The sequence below is a fragment of the Canis lupus genome, chromosome 11 (assembly GCF_048164855.1).
Source record: "Canis lupus baileyi chromosome 11, mCanLup2.hap1, whole genome shotgun sequence".
Lineage (NCBI taxonomy): Eukaryota > Metazoa > Chordata > Mammalia > Carnivora > Canidae > Canis > Canis lupus.
Window position 1 is genome coordinate 30,578,752 of NC_132848.1, and position 15,064 is coordinate 30,593,815.

Below are 15,064 nucleotides of genomic sequence, written 5' to 3' on the forward strand. Positions count from 1 at the left end.
TGGGGGGAGCCCCAGTTTCGAGCTTGAAAGGAAGGAGGCAGGCAGATGAGCTCGGAGGCCCCTGGGTCGTGGTCCCGGCTCGACCGCGCCTGGCGCTGAGCGCCCACGCCAGCCCCCCCCCCCCCCCGGCCTCGAGGGGCCACCCCGAGCGAGGCCTCACGTCCCGGGCTGCTGCAGGATGCGCCTCGCGGCCGCGGCCCGGCTGTGGGGCCCGCCGGGGCTGCTCCTGACCTTCGCCCTGCACCCGGCGCTGTGCCTGCGGCCGGGCCGGACCGCGGCTCCCCCGCACCGGGACTACTGCGTGCTGGGCGCCGGGCCCGCGGGGCTGCAGATGGCCTACTTCTTGCAGCGGGCCGGGAGGGACTACGCCGTGTTCGAGCGCGCCCCGCGGCCCGGCAGCTTCTTCGCGCGCTACCCGCGCCACCGCAGGCTCATCAGCATCAACAAGCGGCACACGGGCAAGGCCAACGCCGAGTTCAACCTGCGCCACGACTGGAACTCTCTGCTCAGCCACGACCCGCAGCTGCTCTTCAGACACTACTCCCGCGCCTACTTCCCCGACGCGGGCGACATGGTGCGCTACCTGGGCGACTTCGCAGACCGGCTGCGGCTGCGCGTGCTCTACAACACCACCATTGCCCACGTCACTCTGGACAAGGACCGGCAGGCCTGGAATGGCCATTACTTCATCCTGACCGACCAGACGGGCCAGGCACACCGGTGCAGGTAAGGAACCGGTCCCAGAGCCCACCTGCTGGCACCCCTTGATCAGCCGGTAGGTGTGGAGAAAATGAGAGAACAAGGCCATTTCTTGGGTTTGGGGGGGGTTTTAGAATTGTATTCATTTAGAGAGAGCACGGGCATGCTAGCGTGCAAGCGGGGGGAGGGCAGAGGAGAGAGACTCTCAAGCAGACTCTGGGCTGAGTGCGAGCCAGACTCCAGGCTCCATCTCATGACCCTGAGATCATGACCTGAGCCGAAATGAAGAGTCCACCGCCCAACCGACTGAGCCACCCAGGCGCTCCAAGGGAATGTCATTTCTGCTATTCTTTGCTCCCACTGAAATCCAGTGCTGAGAGGATTCAGCTCAGCCATCATTGCCCAAATGCGTCCTAAAGAAAATTGTGATCAAATGTGCTTGGAAAATACGACCCAGCGCCTCCTCCAGGATTTGTCAGCATTTAATAACACGTTCACTGTGACATCAGCATTGGGTGTTCCACATCATGTGGCTTATGTACGCACAAAGCCCTTTCTGAAGAGCATCTCCCAGACCTAGTGTTCCTCAAAAGACATTCTGGGAAAAATGTCCTGCAAGTGTTAGATAGGCTCGGTGGGATTTCAGAATTGGGCTAGAGTGGGAGGCCCCACAGGCAGTGATGCCAGCATTCAGCTTTAGCTTGGTTTGGCTTGGGAGAAAGCTTAACGTTGTATAGACAATCCAAACTCAGAACCACACATTCTACTGCCCTGATTCAGGCCTCACAAGGACCCTGGGGAAAGGTCACTAATCCTCGTTTTACAGATGAACAGCTGAGACCCAGAGAAGTTGAGTCACTGATGCTATGTCACAGTAGTAGGTTAGTAAGCACTGGCGTTATCTGAGCTCCTGTGTTCCCAACCCCAAAGCCTCTGTTTTTTCTGTTACACACGACTGCCTCTCCCTTCCTAGCCATTAGTCAGGCACCTGGCTCCAAGCAGGTGCCCAGAGTTCATCTTCTCATGCCTTTCGTGGGAGGCCCAGCCTTGCTCCCAGCTCATGACAGCCGAGGGAAAGAAGGACTGTGCCGGCTTGGGACTTTCAAGCATTTTAGAGAGCCCAGCGACAACACAGGGGAGTCAGATCTGAGCTGGGTGGATGAGGGTCCAAAAACAAGCACCCACGGGGGTTTCATATGTCTTCTACAGGCCACACAGTTCTGTTTTCAAAACCACTCGTAATCAGACCATTCTGCAGACAGCAGGGTCTAGCTCCCGGCTGCCCCCGCACAGGACTGTAATGCCCACTAGTTGAAGTGCAAGAGTCGGGAGTCAGGCTAATCCGCTTTCAGGTTCTGGCTCTGCTGTCGCAGGAGCTTTGGAGGCGGTGGGCCTGCAGGGCCTGTGTCTCCTCACCCATAAAGCAGGCCAAGTAACACCAACTCAGGGCTGCTTTAGGCAGCGAGATGATGCTCAAAACACCTGGTAGGGAGCCTGGGGCAGAATTTCTGCTGGGCAGTCCCCTGCATCAGCCCGGCCATCCGAAAAGGCAAAATGGACCACCAAGTTTCATTTTCCCCACTGACGGCGATACTTGGCCTCGCTGCTATGTTCAAAATTAGGTGAATTATTCGATTTGTCATGTGTCACCTTCTCCCCGGTCAGAGAGCTAGATTAGTTCTCGTGTTTGACATCATCCCACTAAGGCGTAAGGGAAACTGTCCCCTGGAGCAGGCTCAGTCAGGGGCAGGGGTGCAGTGTCTCAGGTGCTGTGGGGGAAGTCAGTCAACAGGTGAATGAATGGACCTTCCTCTGTGATTTTTTTTAGGAACCGGCAGTCTGGGTGAGGTGAGTGAGCCAGGCAGCAGGTCCAGGGAGTGATTTTCATGTCACAGTCTTACAGCTACGAAACTAAGCCGTCTTCCCTCTGTCTCCTCCCCACAGTGTGCTTCTGGTAGCCACTGGTTTGTGGGTCCCCAACCAGGTTGACTTTCCTGGCTCTGAACACGTGGAGGGTTATGAGTCTGTGTCCGTGGACCCCAGGGACTTCGAGGGTCAAAATGTGCTGATCCTGGGGCGTGGGAACTCTGCCTTTGAGACGGCAGAGAACATCTTGGGTGTCACCAACTTCATCCACATGCTGAGCCGCTCCCGGGTCCGGCTATCCTGGGCCACCCACTACGTTGGAGACCTCAGGTATGCCAGGGGCTGGATTCTCTCCTGCCAGCCCCCTCCAAAGCCATTCCTGACCCCACTGGCACAACCACCCCTTCTTCGGAGTCTCCCTGGTACCCTGTTCAGACTTCTCTCTCTCTCTTTCTCTTTCTCTTTCTCTCTCTCTCCTGGCATTTCCCTTGGGCCCCAGGGCCATCAACAATGGCCTGCTGGACACCTACCAGCTGAAGTCCTTGGATGGGTTGCTTGAGTCCGACCTGACAGATCTGGCCGTCGTGAAGGACCATGAGGGCAAGTTCCGCATCACCCTGAAGTTCTTTCTGGAGGAAAGCAACCAGAGTGCCGACGCCATCACCCTCCCCCAGGATGACAACGACAACTTTGCCATGCGTGTGGCTTATGACCGGGTCATCCGCTGCCTGGGCTGGAAGTTCGACTTCTCCATTTTCAATAAGTGAGTTCAAACTGGGGTGGAGCTGAGATCACTTTGCAAACCCCTCCTAATACCTCCCTTGGGGTGGGGAGGGGAGAGTCCCCATCCAGCGGCCCACGGCAGGGCTTTCAGGACTCCACTGTCAGAGTCCCGCCCAGGACCTGAGCTCTCTGTCCTCACAAGGACAGGTGGCCCTGAGCCCCTCCGTCCTGGAGCAGCAGCAGGACCTGGACAGTGGACTTCATTTGCGTTGTGATCTTCCACCCGAGGGAGGGCAGAGTGAGCTCAGTCAGAATGAGGAAGTGAACTTGCCAAAAGACAGTGTAGCCTAGTGGCAAAGGGGATAGGCACTGGGGTCAGTCTAAGATTCTCGACTGACCATGTCTGCAGGCTCTGGGAAAGCTACTTAACCATGCTGTGCCCCCTTTGTCCATCACTAAAATGAGGATCATAGTTTCCCTTCCTACAGTTATCGTGAGGATTAACATAGGAAAGCAGTCAGCATGTATCATACACTTAATAAAACGGTTGCTGCCAACATCACTTATAATTGTTTTCAACTGCTTTGCTGTGGATATTGCTGCCACAGCCCCTTGGCAAGGCTTGGTATCAAAAAATCCATCCAGTGCCTCACTCTCCTCTGGCCAGGACACAGGCAGACAAGGAGAAACTGAGAGCCTGAGGCAAACCCATGTCCCAGCGGGTCACACGGGACCCGGTTGGAGCCCAGAGCCCAGCCTCACGTGTGGCTCGAATCCTAGTTCTGTCCCTGACGCACCACATCTTCAGCCTGAGCCTCAGCTATTCCATCTGTGAAACAGAGATCACCCTACCCAGCTACTATGGTCCCAGTGTTCTTTTGGTACAATAAGCAATATAAAGCACGTTTACTTAGCTCAGTGCTGAGTGTGTAAGTTAGTGATTTGTACACAGCAGTGATTTGTATTTTTTTTATTTTTATTTATTCATGAGAGACATAGGCAGAGACACAGGCAGAGGGAGAAGCAGACTTCCTGCGGAGAGCCAGATGCAGGACTCAATCCCAGGACCCTGGAATCACACCCTGAGCTAAAGGCAGACACTAACCACTGAGCCACCCAGGTGCCCCCAGCAGTTTTTATTAACCACCCTTTCCACCCTATAGGTCCCTCAGATTGTCCTCCAGTGGTGAGTTCAGCAAGAAGTACCCACTGGTCAAAGCTAGCTATGAATCCAAAGGAAGCCGGGGTCTCTTTGTCCTGGGCACCGCCAGCCACTCTGTGGATTACCGGAAATCTGCCGGGGGCTTCATCCATGGATTCCGATACACAGGTGAGCCTGACAGAGAGAAACATCCCCAGAGTTTGTAAACATACTCCTGATTTGCAGCAGTCTTAATGGGAGGGTTCGTTGGGTCGTCGATTGCCTTAAATTCCCCGTCTGGGACAGATGGCCACAGGTGTTCGTGGTCTGAGGCTAGATCTAGAAAAGTATCAGGTAAGGCGTGAAAGTAAGTACATCTGGGGGTGGCCAGTTACATGCTTCAGCCCTGTGCCAGTGAAGCACCAGGTATTGGCAAGAAGGCAGAGCTTGAGGAGTGCTCGTGGGGGTTACTCCCTAGCTGGTGGTCTGAGAGGCGAGGCTTCGTGACCTCTATAAGCCTCCCATGGACAGCCTGATGTCAGAGATGTAAATAAGATGAGCTCTCCACCCTCGAGGAGCTGTTGTACAAACTAAGGCAGCAGCCAGGGACCCTGAAGCTACAAGACATCATGCACAGATTCTCTGGGTATCAACAAATTCCAATAAAAACTACAGTTGGATCACATGAGTCCTGAGGGTGTAAGTGTTCTGTGCTCCAGGCAGGCTGCAGGGTGGATGCTCTGATGCGTAGCGAGTGTTCCACGGGCCTATTAATTTTGTCACAAACACCACAAGGGTCCTGCGTCCTGCATCTTGGCTTTTCTGTATTTAATTTGAGGACTTCTATGAGCTTTGCCTTTTACTGTCCTTCCAGTTTGGCAGGGAAAAATAACCGTGTTTTGTTTCCAGACGGTATATTTTACGTCCCATGCATATTAGAGAAGGAAACCAGAGAGTGTTAGCTGTCTGTAAACCAAAATATTTGCAGATCACACCCAGCCCCACAACCCGAAGTGGAAGAGCCTGTCCCTTGAGCACAGAGAACCTAAGTAACTTCCCCAAAGTCACCCAGCCAGAGGACGGCACAAGGGTCATTTAAATCCACCGGTGGCTGATCTTTAAGCTCACAGCCGTCCACTGTGCTCCAGGCACATAGGAAACCGCCCCACGTGTCCAGCGAGCCACTGCTGTGTGGCCACTACTACCCGCGAGGACCCTGCAGCAGGAGGGCTGGTGTGGCTGTGCACATCCTGCTCAAACCTGAGAAACCGGTCCCGGGGGAGACCAGGAGCCTTCAGTAAGGCAGAGGAAAGCCAACAGAAGATAAAATATGGACAGCACGGACCATAACCGTGTGGAAGGACATGCCAGACGCCCAGCCTGTCTGTCCCCCTGCTATATCTCTGTCAGCCCACCCACCTCCATCTGACACGTATCCCCTTCGTCTCTCCTGACTGGTATTCCTGTGTCTTCAGGGTCTCTCTGGCTTCCATCCAGCTGCATGGTCCCCGCCAAGACCCCCTTTTAAAAAAATCTTATCTTTCCTCTGCTTAGGCCTTAAGCCTCTCTCAGCGGCTCCCCACCTCCCGCTTCCCCACCAGCTGTGTTGTGTTGTTCCTTGACCCCTGTGCAGAATTCAGCTTAGCTATTGTTTCCTCCAGAGCCAGATGTCTGGTGGGGCCGAACGGCTCTCCTGAGACCGTTGGCCTGCGGAGTCTCCCGTCATGTGCACTGTCTGTGTCCTTGCCTCTCTTGGACTAGGGCCTTGTGTTGATCGGCTTGGGAAGAGCAGGCCCGATTTCCAACTGTGTACGGCAGCACCAGACATGCAGCAGTACATGTCTCTGTCATTTCAGACAGCTGTCGCTCTTCTGGCCTTAGCCCAGTAGGATTTAGTGATGGTTTGGTTATAGACGTGAAAGGGAGGGGGCACTGAAAGAGTCTCTAGCAGGAGAAACGGGAGCCATGGAAGGGGAGCAGGGTGAGAGGAAGGTGCAGGGTCCAGTGCTGGCAGACCTGGGAAGGCTTGTGCGGGGATTTCACAGGGCCCTGGAGTCTGCACTGGCCACGCCCATCCCTGCAGCTCCTGTCCAGGGCCGCCTTCACACTGGAAGCAAAGCCTGGACCATGGCCCGTCCAGCCCTTGGTAGGAAGCCTGTGCTGACCTTGCTCCAAAGGCATCCTCTTGGAGCCATGCTTACAAGCGTGTCTTGAGCTCTAAGGAGGCAATGGGGACCGTGCATCCCTCCATGTGGTGGTGAAAGATCAAATCTCAAGTGCGGTGTGCTGTTCTTCCCTCCGGTCTTTTCAGTGCGTGCTGTTCACCGCCTGCTGGAGCACCGCCACCACCGCGTCCCCTGGCCTTCCACCGAGCACCCCATCTCACAGCTGACCAACTCCATCGTCCGGCGCGTGAACGAGGCTTCTGGGCTCTACCAGATGTTCAGCGTGCTGGCCGACATCATCCTGTTGAAGGAGTGAGTAGCCCAGCCTCACCGTTCACCCTGTCCTAGCTCTTCTCTGCCTGCTCCACATGTGGAGTGGCCCCGGACTCCCCTCCTAAGGTGAAGCCTGTGGGGGGCAGGGGGGATCTGCTCTGCAGGAAAACATACCATGACATCAACGCCACAAGCTCTGCAGGCAGACGGACAGACCTGGGTGTGCATCTGAGCTCTGCCTTGTGACCTGGGGCAAGTCAGTCTGCTTCTCTGAGCCTTCCTCTCATCTGCAAAATGGGGATAATATCACCTCGCAGACAGGAGGAAAGGGAATTGGTAGAGCATTTGGCACCGAGCAGGTGAGCAGTAAACCACAATGATGCGTAGCACCAGGGTGGCCCAAAGGGACTCCCTCGGGCCAGGACCATGTTGGCTCCTTATCAGTTAAGTGATGGGTAGCAGATCACAGATGACCCCCGGCAGAGCTGGGAGGGAGAAGGGCTGCAGGTGAGGGCACTCAGAGGACAGGTGGCAGGTGAGAAGCGGGGGAGGGAGTCCCACAGTAAGAGGGGAGCAGCCTGACCCAGCACCTAGTGCAGGGACCGCAAGGAAGTCCCAGTGCGCAGCGCAGGACCTCCCGTCACCCTGACTCCTCCTGCCATACCCGACCTTCACGTTCAGGCTCTCCACAAACCCCGTAAGCTCTCCCTTCACGTTGTGTCACGAATCTGACCGCCTCTCCCCAGCCCCAGCATCTCACCTGAACTAACTGTCCTCCCACCTCTGCCCCACGGCCGGCTCAACACAGCGGCCTGGTGGGCCCCTAAGACACAAGTCACACACACTCGTCTCTATTCAGTACTCTCCAGGGGCCGGGGTTTCCCTTCTCGGGCCACGTGAATCCCAAAGTTCCTGCCGCTGCACACATGAGCCCTCCTCTACCTGCTTCTCCGCCAGACCACTCTGGCCATGCTGGCCGCCTTCCTGCCCCTCAGAGACACCAAGGCACTCACCCCCTCCCAGGGCTTTTCTGCGAGAGTTCTCTCAGCCTGGGTCCTCCTTCCCCCAGGTACATCTCGGGTTACTCAGAGTTTTCTGGAGTCTGTCCCAGGTGTAAGCCAGGGCTCGGCTGCTACAGTAATTGTAAAATGAGATGCGTGGGGATGACCAGAGCTTGTATGCTGTTGGATTGTACAGGAGACACACACACACGCACGTGCACACAGGCCCCTCTCTCCTCTGCTGCAGCACTGAGGCTCTGGCCCTCCCACACTGCTCTTATCGCCAGGAACGCCACAGCCTTTGAGTACCTGGAGGAGTTTCCCATGCAGATGCTGGCGCAGCTGGAGACCATCACAGGAAGGAAGGCCCAGCACGGGCTCTTCGTCATCAACATGGAGTACGGCAGAAACTTCTCTGGGCCCGACAAGGACGTCTTCTTTTATGACCGGTCTGTGGGGCACACAGAAGACGCCTGGCAGTCTAACTTCCTCCATCCCGTCATCTACTACTACCGGCACCTCCCCACCGGTGAGCCAGGCCTCTGCTGTACCCCGAGCACGGGCTTTAGGACCAGGCACTGCTTGGACCCCACGGTCTATCACCTGCCATCACTAAGCCCTCACACAACTCTCCCAGCTGACAAAGGACACTGGGGGACACCACCCAGAAACCAAATGGGGCGGAAGGCCTAGGAATAAGACACGGTGTCCCCAGATTCTGGCGCATACCGTGTGACTTGGGCAGGCTACACAGTGCTGTGACCTCCTCCAGGCGCCACATAGTAAGAGGAACACTGTCTTGCTATGTGTCGCCAAAGGAGGCTGGGCATGGAGGGGGAGGAAACCTGGAGACTGACTCCCAGAGGGAACAGGGATAGAAGCTGGGGGTGGTTAATAGGAGTATGCAGCCTAAATGCATATGAGCTGGGCAGTGTCCTCAGGATGTGCTTTCTCAGGTGTCCTCAGGCTGTGCTGTGTGGCCTTGGACCATTACTTAATCTCTCTGAGCCTCCACTTCCTCACTTGCAAAATGGGAATAACCATAGGATTGTGTGAGGATAAATGAGATGAAAAATGCAGAATGCAGGGCATCTAGGTGGCTCAGTCAGTGGGGCATGTGACTCTTATCTCAAGGTTGTGAGTTCAAGCCCCACAGGGAGTATAGAGCTTACTTTTAAAAAAAAAAAAGTGTTTTGTTTTTTTTTTAAAGAAGCACAGAACACAAGCCCAGTCCCTGGCCCAGAGTAGCTAGCAGCAGGTGAACCCCCCTACAGAACACATCCCCTGCTTCAGAAACTGAGGAGCTATCACTTGGAAGATGATGCTCTACAAACAGCCAGAGATAGTATCAGCTGGAAGAAGTGACAGAAACACAGGCTTAGTAGTCAAAGCTGTCCGACATGGAATGGGTTGCCTAAAGCCAAGTTTCCCGATACAAGGGTGGTCGAATCATGGCTTAGTGGCCGTGTGCCTGGGACACCACAGGAGTGAGGCCCCACCAGATCGGGAGCTGGACTAGGTGAGCTCTCAGACCCCTTCTGATGCAGGGCCTTTGAGTCTCCTCGTAGAAAGTACAGTTCTGAGACAGGCTCAGTGCACCTGAGTCCGCATGCATCTTAGAAAAACACTAAGTGCGAGTGATTACTCTTGGTTCTGCTTTCTGATACCACAAGGAACAAATGTAGCCTCTTCCTCATGCCGAGCTTATAGACACAAGAGATGACCCTTGAAGAGGCTGGCCACTGCCCGCAGGGAGTGTGTCAGGAGAGCCGAGCACAAGGGGGCAAGGGAAGTGCCTGGAATGTGTGGGGATCCCATGGTCAGCTCCAGGATGGGAAGCCCAGCCTCGGGGCTCTGACACTCTGACACGGCTCCCCATCTCCTCCCCACAGAGCAGGAGGTGAGGTTCCGCCCTGCTGACTGGGCCCTGCCTCGGCCCACGGCCATCCACCACATTGTGGAAGATTTCCTGACCGACTGGACCGCCCCAGTGGGGCACATCCTACCTCTGAGGCGCTTCCTGGAGAACTGTCTGGACACTGATTTGCGAAGCTTCTATGCAGGTAACCTAAGTTCCTAGAAGGGCCAAGGAACTGTGCAGGGGGATTGATAAAAGACCAAATAGACCAATGCCCTGTGGAGTTTCAGGATTCATATCTAGAAACCCAAAACCAAGAATTCTGTTATCCACAAGGTAGATCAGATGTTCACAGAAACCCTTCCTGGTGCCGCACACTTGAAGTTGCTGAATAGGATGTCATTTTCAAAGAATTGGCAGGAGAAAAGGGGAACTCTTAGGAAAAGTATAAAGCTACCACTAGATGTGGCATATCTGCCAAAAATCAGTAGCCTAGAGTCTGGGTAACTGACCAGCACTTGGGGGTGAGAAGGTGAGGCTGGAACAGGATAGGAGGTCTGTTTAGAGACCTTCTCTTAAGCTTGGATCTCAGTGGATCAGCTAGAAAACACAAAACACTCTCAAGAGGAAGATGGTGGAGACTCATCCTTTTGGCCCTGGGTAGATAAAGGGAAAATCTCCCCTGAGAATTTTTTTTTTAAGATTTTATTTATTCATGAGAGACCAAGGCAGAGACATAGGCAGAGGGAGAAGCAGGCTCCCTGCAGAGAACCTGATGTGTGGGACTCAATCCCAGGACCCCGGGATCATGACCTGAGCCAAAGGCAGACACTCAACCAGTGAGCCACCCAGGTATCCCTCCCCTGAGAATTTCTAACTGCCTCACTCATGTGAGTTTGGGGCCAAACCTCATACTATCATCATGGTGCAAAAACCAAAGAAGTAAATGCAAGTCTTCTGTGAAGAAACCAACTTTAAAACTGAAGAAATACATATGTACATACATACAAAACAGGGGTCAAAAAATTCCCATAGATAAAGTTCCAAGTAAGTTGAACCAATACCACCCCCACCCCCCAAGGAAAAAGCACATAACACATAAGGATACAAATTGCCATGAGGGAGGGTCAGTAGAAACAACAAACTTCTCTATTAAACCAAAAAGACTACAGGAATTGGAATAGTAACAAACAGGATACAAAGTCTAAAATATGTAAAGAAATGAAAAAAGTTATCAGAAACATGGAAGGGGCAGCATTCAGAAAGATCCAAATAAAACTTCTGGAAAATGAAAAAAAAAATGTAATAACTCAGCCTAGGGGCGCTGGGGTAGCTCAGTCAATTAAACGTCCAACTCGTGATTTCAGCTCAGGTCGTGATCTTGGGGTCCTTGGGATCAAGCCCCATTGGGGCCCCACACTCAGCAGGGAGTCTGTTTGGGATTCTCCCTCTCCTTCTGCCCCTTTCCCCTGCTCACATGCTCACTCGCTCTCTCTCTCTCTCTCTCAAATAAATAAATCTTTAAAAAGGCAGAGGGGATAAATAAATAAATGCGGACGGGGAACTTCAAAGATAAAGTAGCACATTAGACAGAGATGGAGAGAGAATTGGTGAACTGGAAAGTAGCTGACAGAGAAATCTGATGATCCAGAGGGAGAACCAACTTAAACAAGCCAAATTTTTGCCTTTTATTTTTTTTTAACACCCTGAATGCCTAGGTTACCTACTCTTCTCTATCATACAACACTAGCTGTGTATCAGGCACTACTCAAATCAGACCAGCTCACAGATGGTCAGTCTCTGGCCTGCAGGTCAGAGAGCAAGTGTCTTTGTTTCAGATCCAATCAACTTTGAAATAAAAAAATGTGTACATGAAGAGAGATGGCATAAAACAGTAGTGCAGGCCCATAGTCTAAATAAACCTAGAGGTGATTCATAGCACAGGGCTAAGCAGCTCTGAAGTGCTGGCTTTCTGCAGACTGTCAGCTGTGACCACACGCTCACCCAGGATGGTACATGACGCAGCTCTAGAGATCTCCATACAAAACCTTCCCCTGTAAACAAACAAAAAAACCTCTGCCTGTTTCTCAAGGTGTCAGGAGCACACAAAGCAGTGCTGGTCAGGGGCGTATCCTGCCCTGGGTTCTGGCTGCATCATCCAGACCCTTGAGCCTCCTGGCTCCCGCTCCCTAGGTATTGCTCAACACTACAAACCTCTGAGCATCACCGTGTCCAGCTTGGAAGAATTCTCCCGACTTGGAGCCAGCTGGCAGAGAGTGGGCTTTTCTCTGCCCACTTAGCTGACATGCAGCAGCTAGCTCTGGCCCTGGATTCTGCAGGGCTCCTCTGCCCCCGGCCCCTGCAAAAGGGGCAGCATAGGTCATCAGAAGGTGGTACTTGCCCTCCCATCTTCCCCCTGCATCTGCAGTCCTCCCTGCTCAGAGAGGACTGGCCTTGCCTGTTCTGCCGGGGGCCGTCGGTGCCAGAGGTCAGAAAGTCGGAAGTACCATTTGTGTGGCTTTCTGCAGCCTGTTCACCCATGTGAGCCTCACAACATCCTTTGTAAGGTGCCCATTTCTTTTGAGAGAAACGACTCAGAATAATTTTTGGACGTTCGCTCCTTCCTATCCTGTCTCTAAATCCCCAAGAAGACTGTTTCATCTTTTCTGTTGTTGAAGTGAAAAGTTATATAAGCACTCAGCTAAAAGACTGTTTCTCACTTCCACCCTCAGTCCCAGAAGGAACTACTTCTAGCTTCTCTGGTGGTTTCTTCATGTGTCTGAATGATAAACATCCACAGCTGTTTCCCAGTAGAGCTGCCTGGACCCCTGCACCAGCTTCCCACCGTGGCACAGACCGGGGCTCACACGTTTTCTCTTTCCATGACCCACCGTGCTCACAACAACACTTTACACGCAGTATTTGCAACCCAGAGATCGCTGAGGGAATAATTCCTTGCAGGCAGCTCTGAGCTCAGAATACCACTGAGCCCCAAGCTCCCAGCCCAGCCAGGCCAGCTTCCAGAAGGAGAGGCTGAGGGTTTGCTCCTGAGTGGCTGAGCTCCCAGCCGGTGCCGGTTTCCTGCAGAGCAGCCTGTTGGGCCCTGATCTCTGGGAGCTGAGTCATTTCTGTGATTTGCTTTCCATTTGGAGCCTCGTCCTTCCAGAATGTCAGGGCAGCCTCCTATTCTTGGGACTTCGGGGAGGGTCAGGATCCGTGGCTGATCAGGTCAGAGATGAGATCTACAGAAGTCAGCTCCCCAGCTTAAGGGGTGGAGGGCACTGGGTGAGGCCCCGGGGCACCAGCACCCACACATCCTGCACCTCTCCCCATACCTCTTTATCTTACTCTCTCATCTCCTTTTGCTTTTGTGTAGAATCCTGCTTCCTGTTTGCCCTAACACACCAGAAGCTGCCACCCTTCTGCCAGCAAGGGTACCTAAGAATGCAGGGGCTCATGGGTACCGAGAGCCTCCGGCGGCACGGAATAGAGAGCGGGCTCCTGCGGGACTATGCCACCGTGGGCAGGCCCCGGGAGGATGGGGGCCAGCGGCCAGTGGGTAGCTCCCCAGCCCCAGGGCTTCCGGTCCAGCCCCTCGACGGCAACAAGGAGGAGCTCTGACAGCCATGCTACTCCCACCCAGGCCCACAGCCAGCCCCTCTGTCCCACCGACACATGGTTGCCAAAGACCATTCAGGTCTTCACAATCACCAGACCACACGGAGAGCGTGTCGAGGTGGAGGGGTGGCCGTGCAGCGGTCTCCCCTCTGGTCCGGTCCTTCAGTGCGTAGGAGGCGGGGTCCAGGGAAGGGCATCACCTGCCAGGTAGAGCCGCCTTCCACAAGCCAGGCTTGTCTGCAAGTAAACTGCCACTGAGCACCCGGCTCTCACCCTGGCTCGGTTCTCTCCCCATCATGTGCCCAGCAGTCCCATTTCCTTCTGGTCCACTCTTCAGATGAACCGGGATCCCGCCTGCCCGTGGGCCATAAGGGTTTGTGGCAGGCACTTCAAACAGAAGTTCTAATACCCTCCACCACCTGGGGTGGGTGGGACTGTCACCCCTGATGAAGACAGCTCAGAGAAGTTAGGCGACTCCCGGGGTCCGGCCAGGCGTCCCTAGCCCCATCCCACAGCCCCGAGGCCTGTGCCACTCTGCTCACCTGACCAGTCTGCCTTTCCCCGCCCCCACCCATTTCCAGAAGCCATGAAGGTGGGGGCAGCCCTGCTTATCATCACAGGCCTGGCTGCTGTCACCAGACAGAAATAGGACGGCTCCCGCAAGGCCACCTTATCTAAGGTTTCTGCCTCAGCAGCAGCACCAAGGGGCTCCCGCCCCACAACTGCACTCCCTGGCTTCAATCTTCAACATCTGCGTCTTCTCTCTCCTACTGGGCACCTTGCCCTGCCCCTGCCCTCCGGCTTCCTGCACAACGCCGTGCCCCTGGTCTGCCCGAGCAAGTTTTTAAGACTGTCACCATGCCGTCCTTCAGTGAGGATCTTTTCCAAGGTGGTTCGCTGGCTGTTTGTACAGAGCCCGGCTCAGCGTGGGCAAGGAGGCGTTTCTAACTGCATTTCCTGGTTACTCCAGCCCTTCTCGCTCTCTCCCTTGCCAGGACTCTGCTGCCTTCCTACACACTCCCATCAGGCACTCGACCCATTTAGGAGTAGGCTGCGGAAAGCATTCGTACATGAAATAACTGATGATCACTTTCTCACCGGTTCTGCGGGGCCCTGTATCCACTCAGAATTCAAGGGATGCAGCTCTCTGGATCCACGTTTCTGGAAACGTCCTCTTCCTCCTGGCCTCAACCACTGGGCCCCACGACCTATGTGCAAACACCTCTCCCTCCAGCCGCGTGCAGTTGTAGCAGTGACACTCGACAGCCTGAGCCTGTCCAGAGGTGCTTACCCTGTAACAGTACTTGGCATAGTTTCCCCAGGGCCGAAACATGTAAAGATGTCTCCCTAAATCCAGAAAGCTGGATTCACCATATGCATAAAGATGATACATAAACCAGATTCGGGCCCCTTCAGCCCCCCACCCTTCCTTTCCCAAGACCTTTTTCAAAACAAATCTCTTCACTAGGACTGTTCCCATAATGTCAAGCCCTGTGCTACGCACATCACACCTCCCAGCCACTGAAGGCAGCTAAGCGCCCTGTGCCCATCAAGTTGGAGGTCCTGCAACAAATAATTCACGAATGCCCAACTATATGACATCTGCTGCTTCTCCCATCATCTGCCATGTGGTTAATTGTACCAACATTTCAGCCAGCCTTCTTTGTGTTTCCTTAGACATGGTTCCATGGTTCAGCTGATCAGAGATGCCTTCCCTGGT

General features: G+C 54.2%; 1 protein-coding gene across 1 annotated transcript; it reads left to right on the forward strand.

The window, feature by feature from the left end:
• Window positions 1-163: 163 nt before the first annotated feature.
• Window positions 164-13,616, forward strand: FOXRED2 (FAD dependent oxidoreductase domain containing 2). The gene is made up of 8 exons (XM_072844104.1): window positions 164-726; window positions 2,644-2,895; window positions 3,065-3,328; window positions 4,452-4,618; window positions 6,741-6,906; window positions 8,156-8,397; window positions 9,761-9,931; window positions 13,103-13,616. The coding sequence occupies exons 1-8, from the start codon at window positions 179-181 to the stop codon at window positions 13,345-13,347; spliced, it is 2,055 nt and encodes a 684-aa protein (XP_072700205.1). The 5' UTR covers window positions 164-178; the 3' UTR covers window positions 13,348-13,616.
• The last annotated feature ends 1,448 nt before the right edge of the window (window positions 13,617-15,064 follow it).

Bases quoted from the DNA above. Each gene is read 5' to 3' on its own strand.
- FOXRED2 (XM_072844104.1), top strand. From the start codon at position 179: ATGCGCCTCGCGGCCGCGGCCCGGCTGTGGGGCCCGCCGGGGCTGCTC. The intron at 3,329-4,451 runs GTGAGTTCAAAC...TCCACCCTATAG, and splicing joins GACTTCTCCATTTTCAATAA to GTCCCTCAGATTGTCCTCCA. The intron at 8,398-9,760 runs GTGAGCCAGGCC...TCCTCCCCACAG, and splicing joins CTACCGGCACCTCCCCACCG to AGCAGGAGGTGAGGTTCCGC.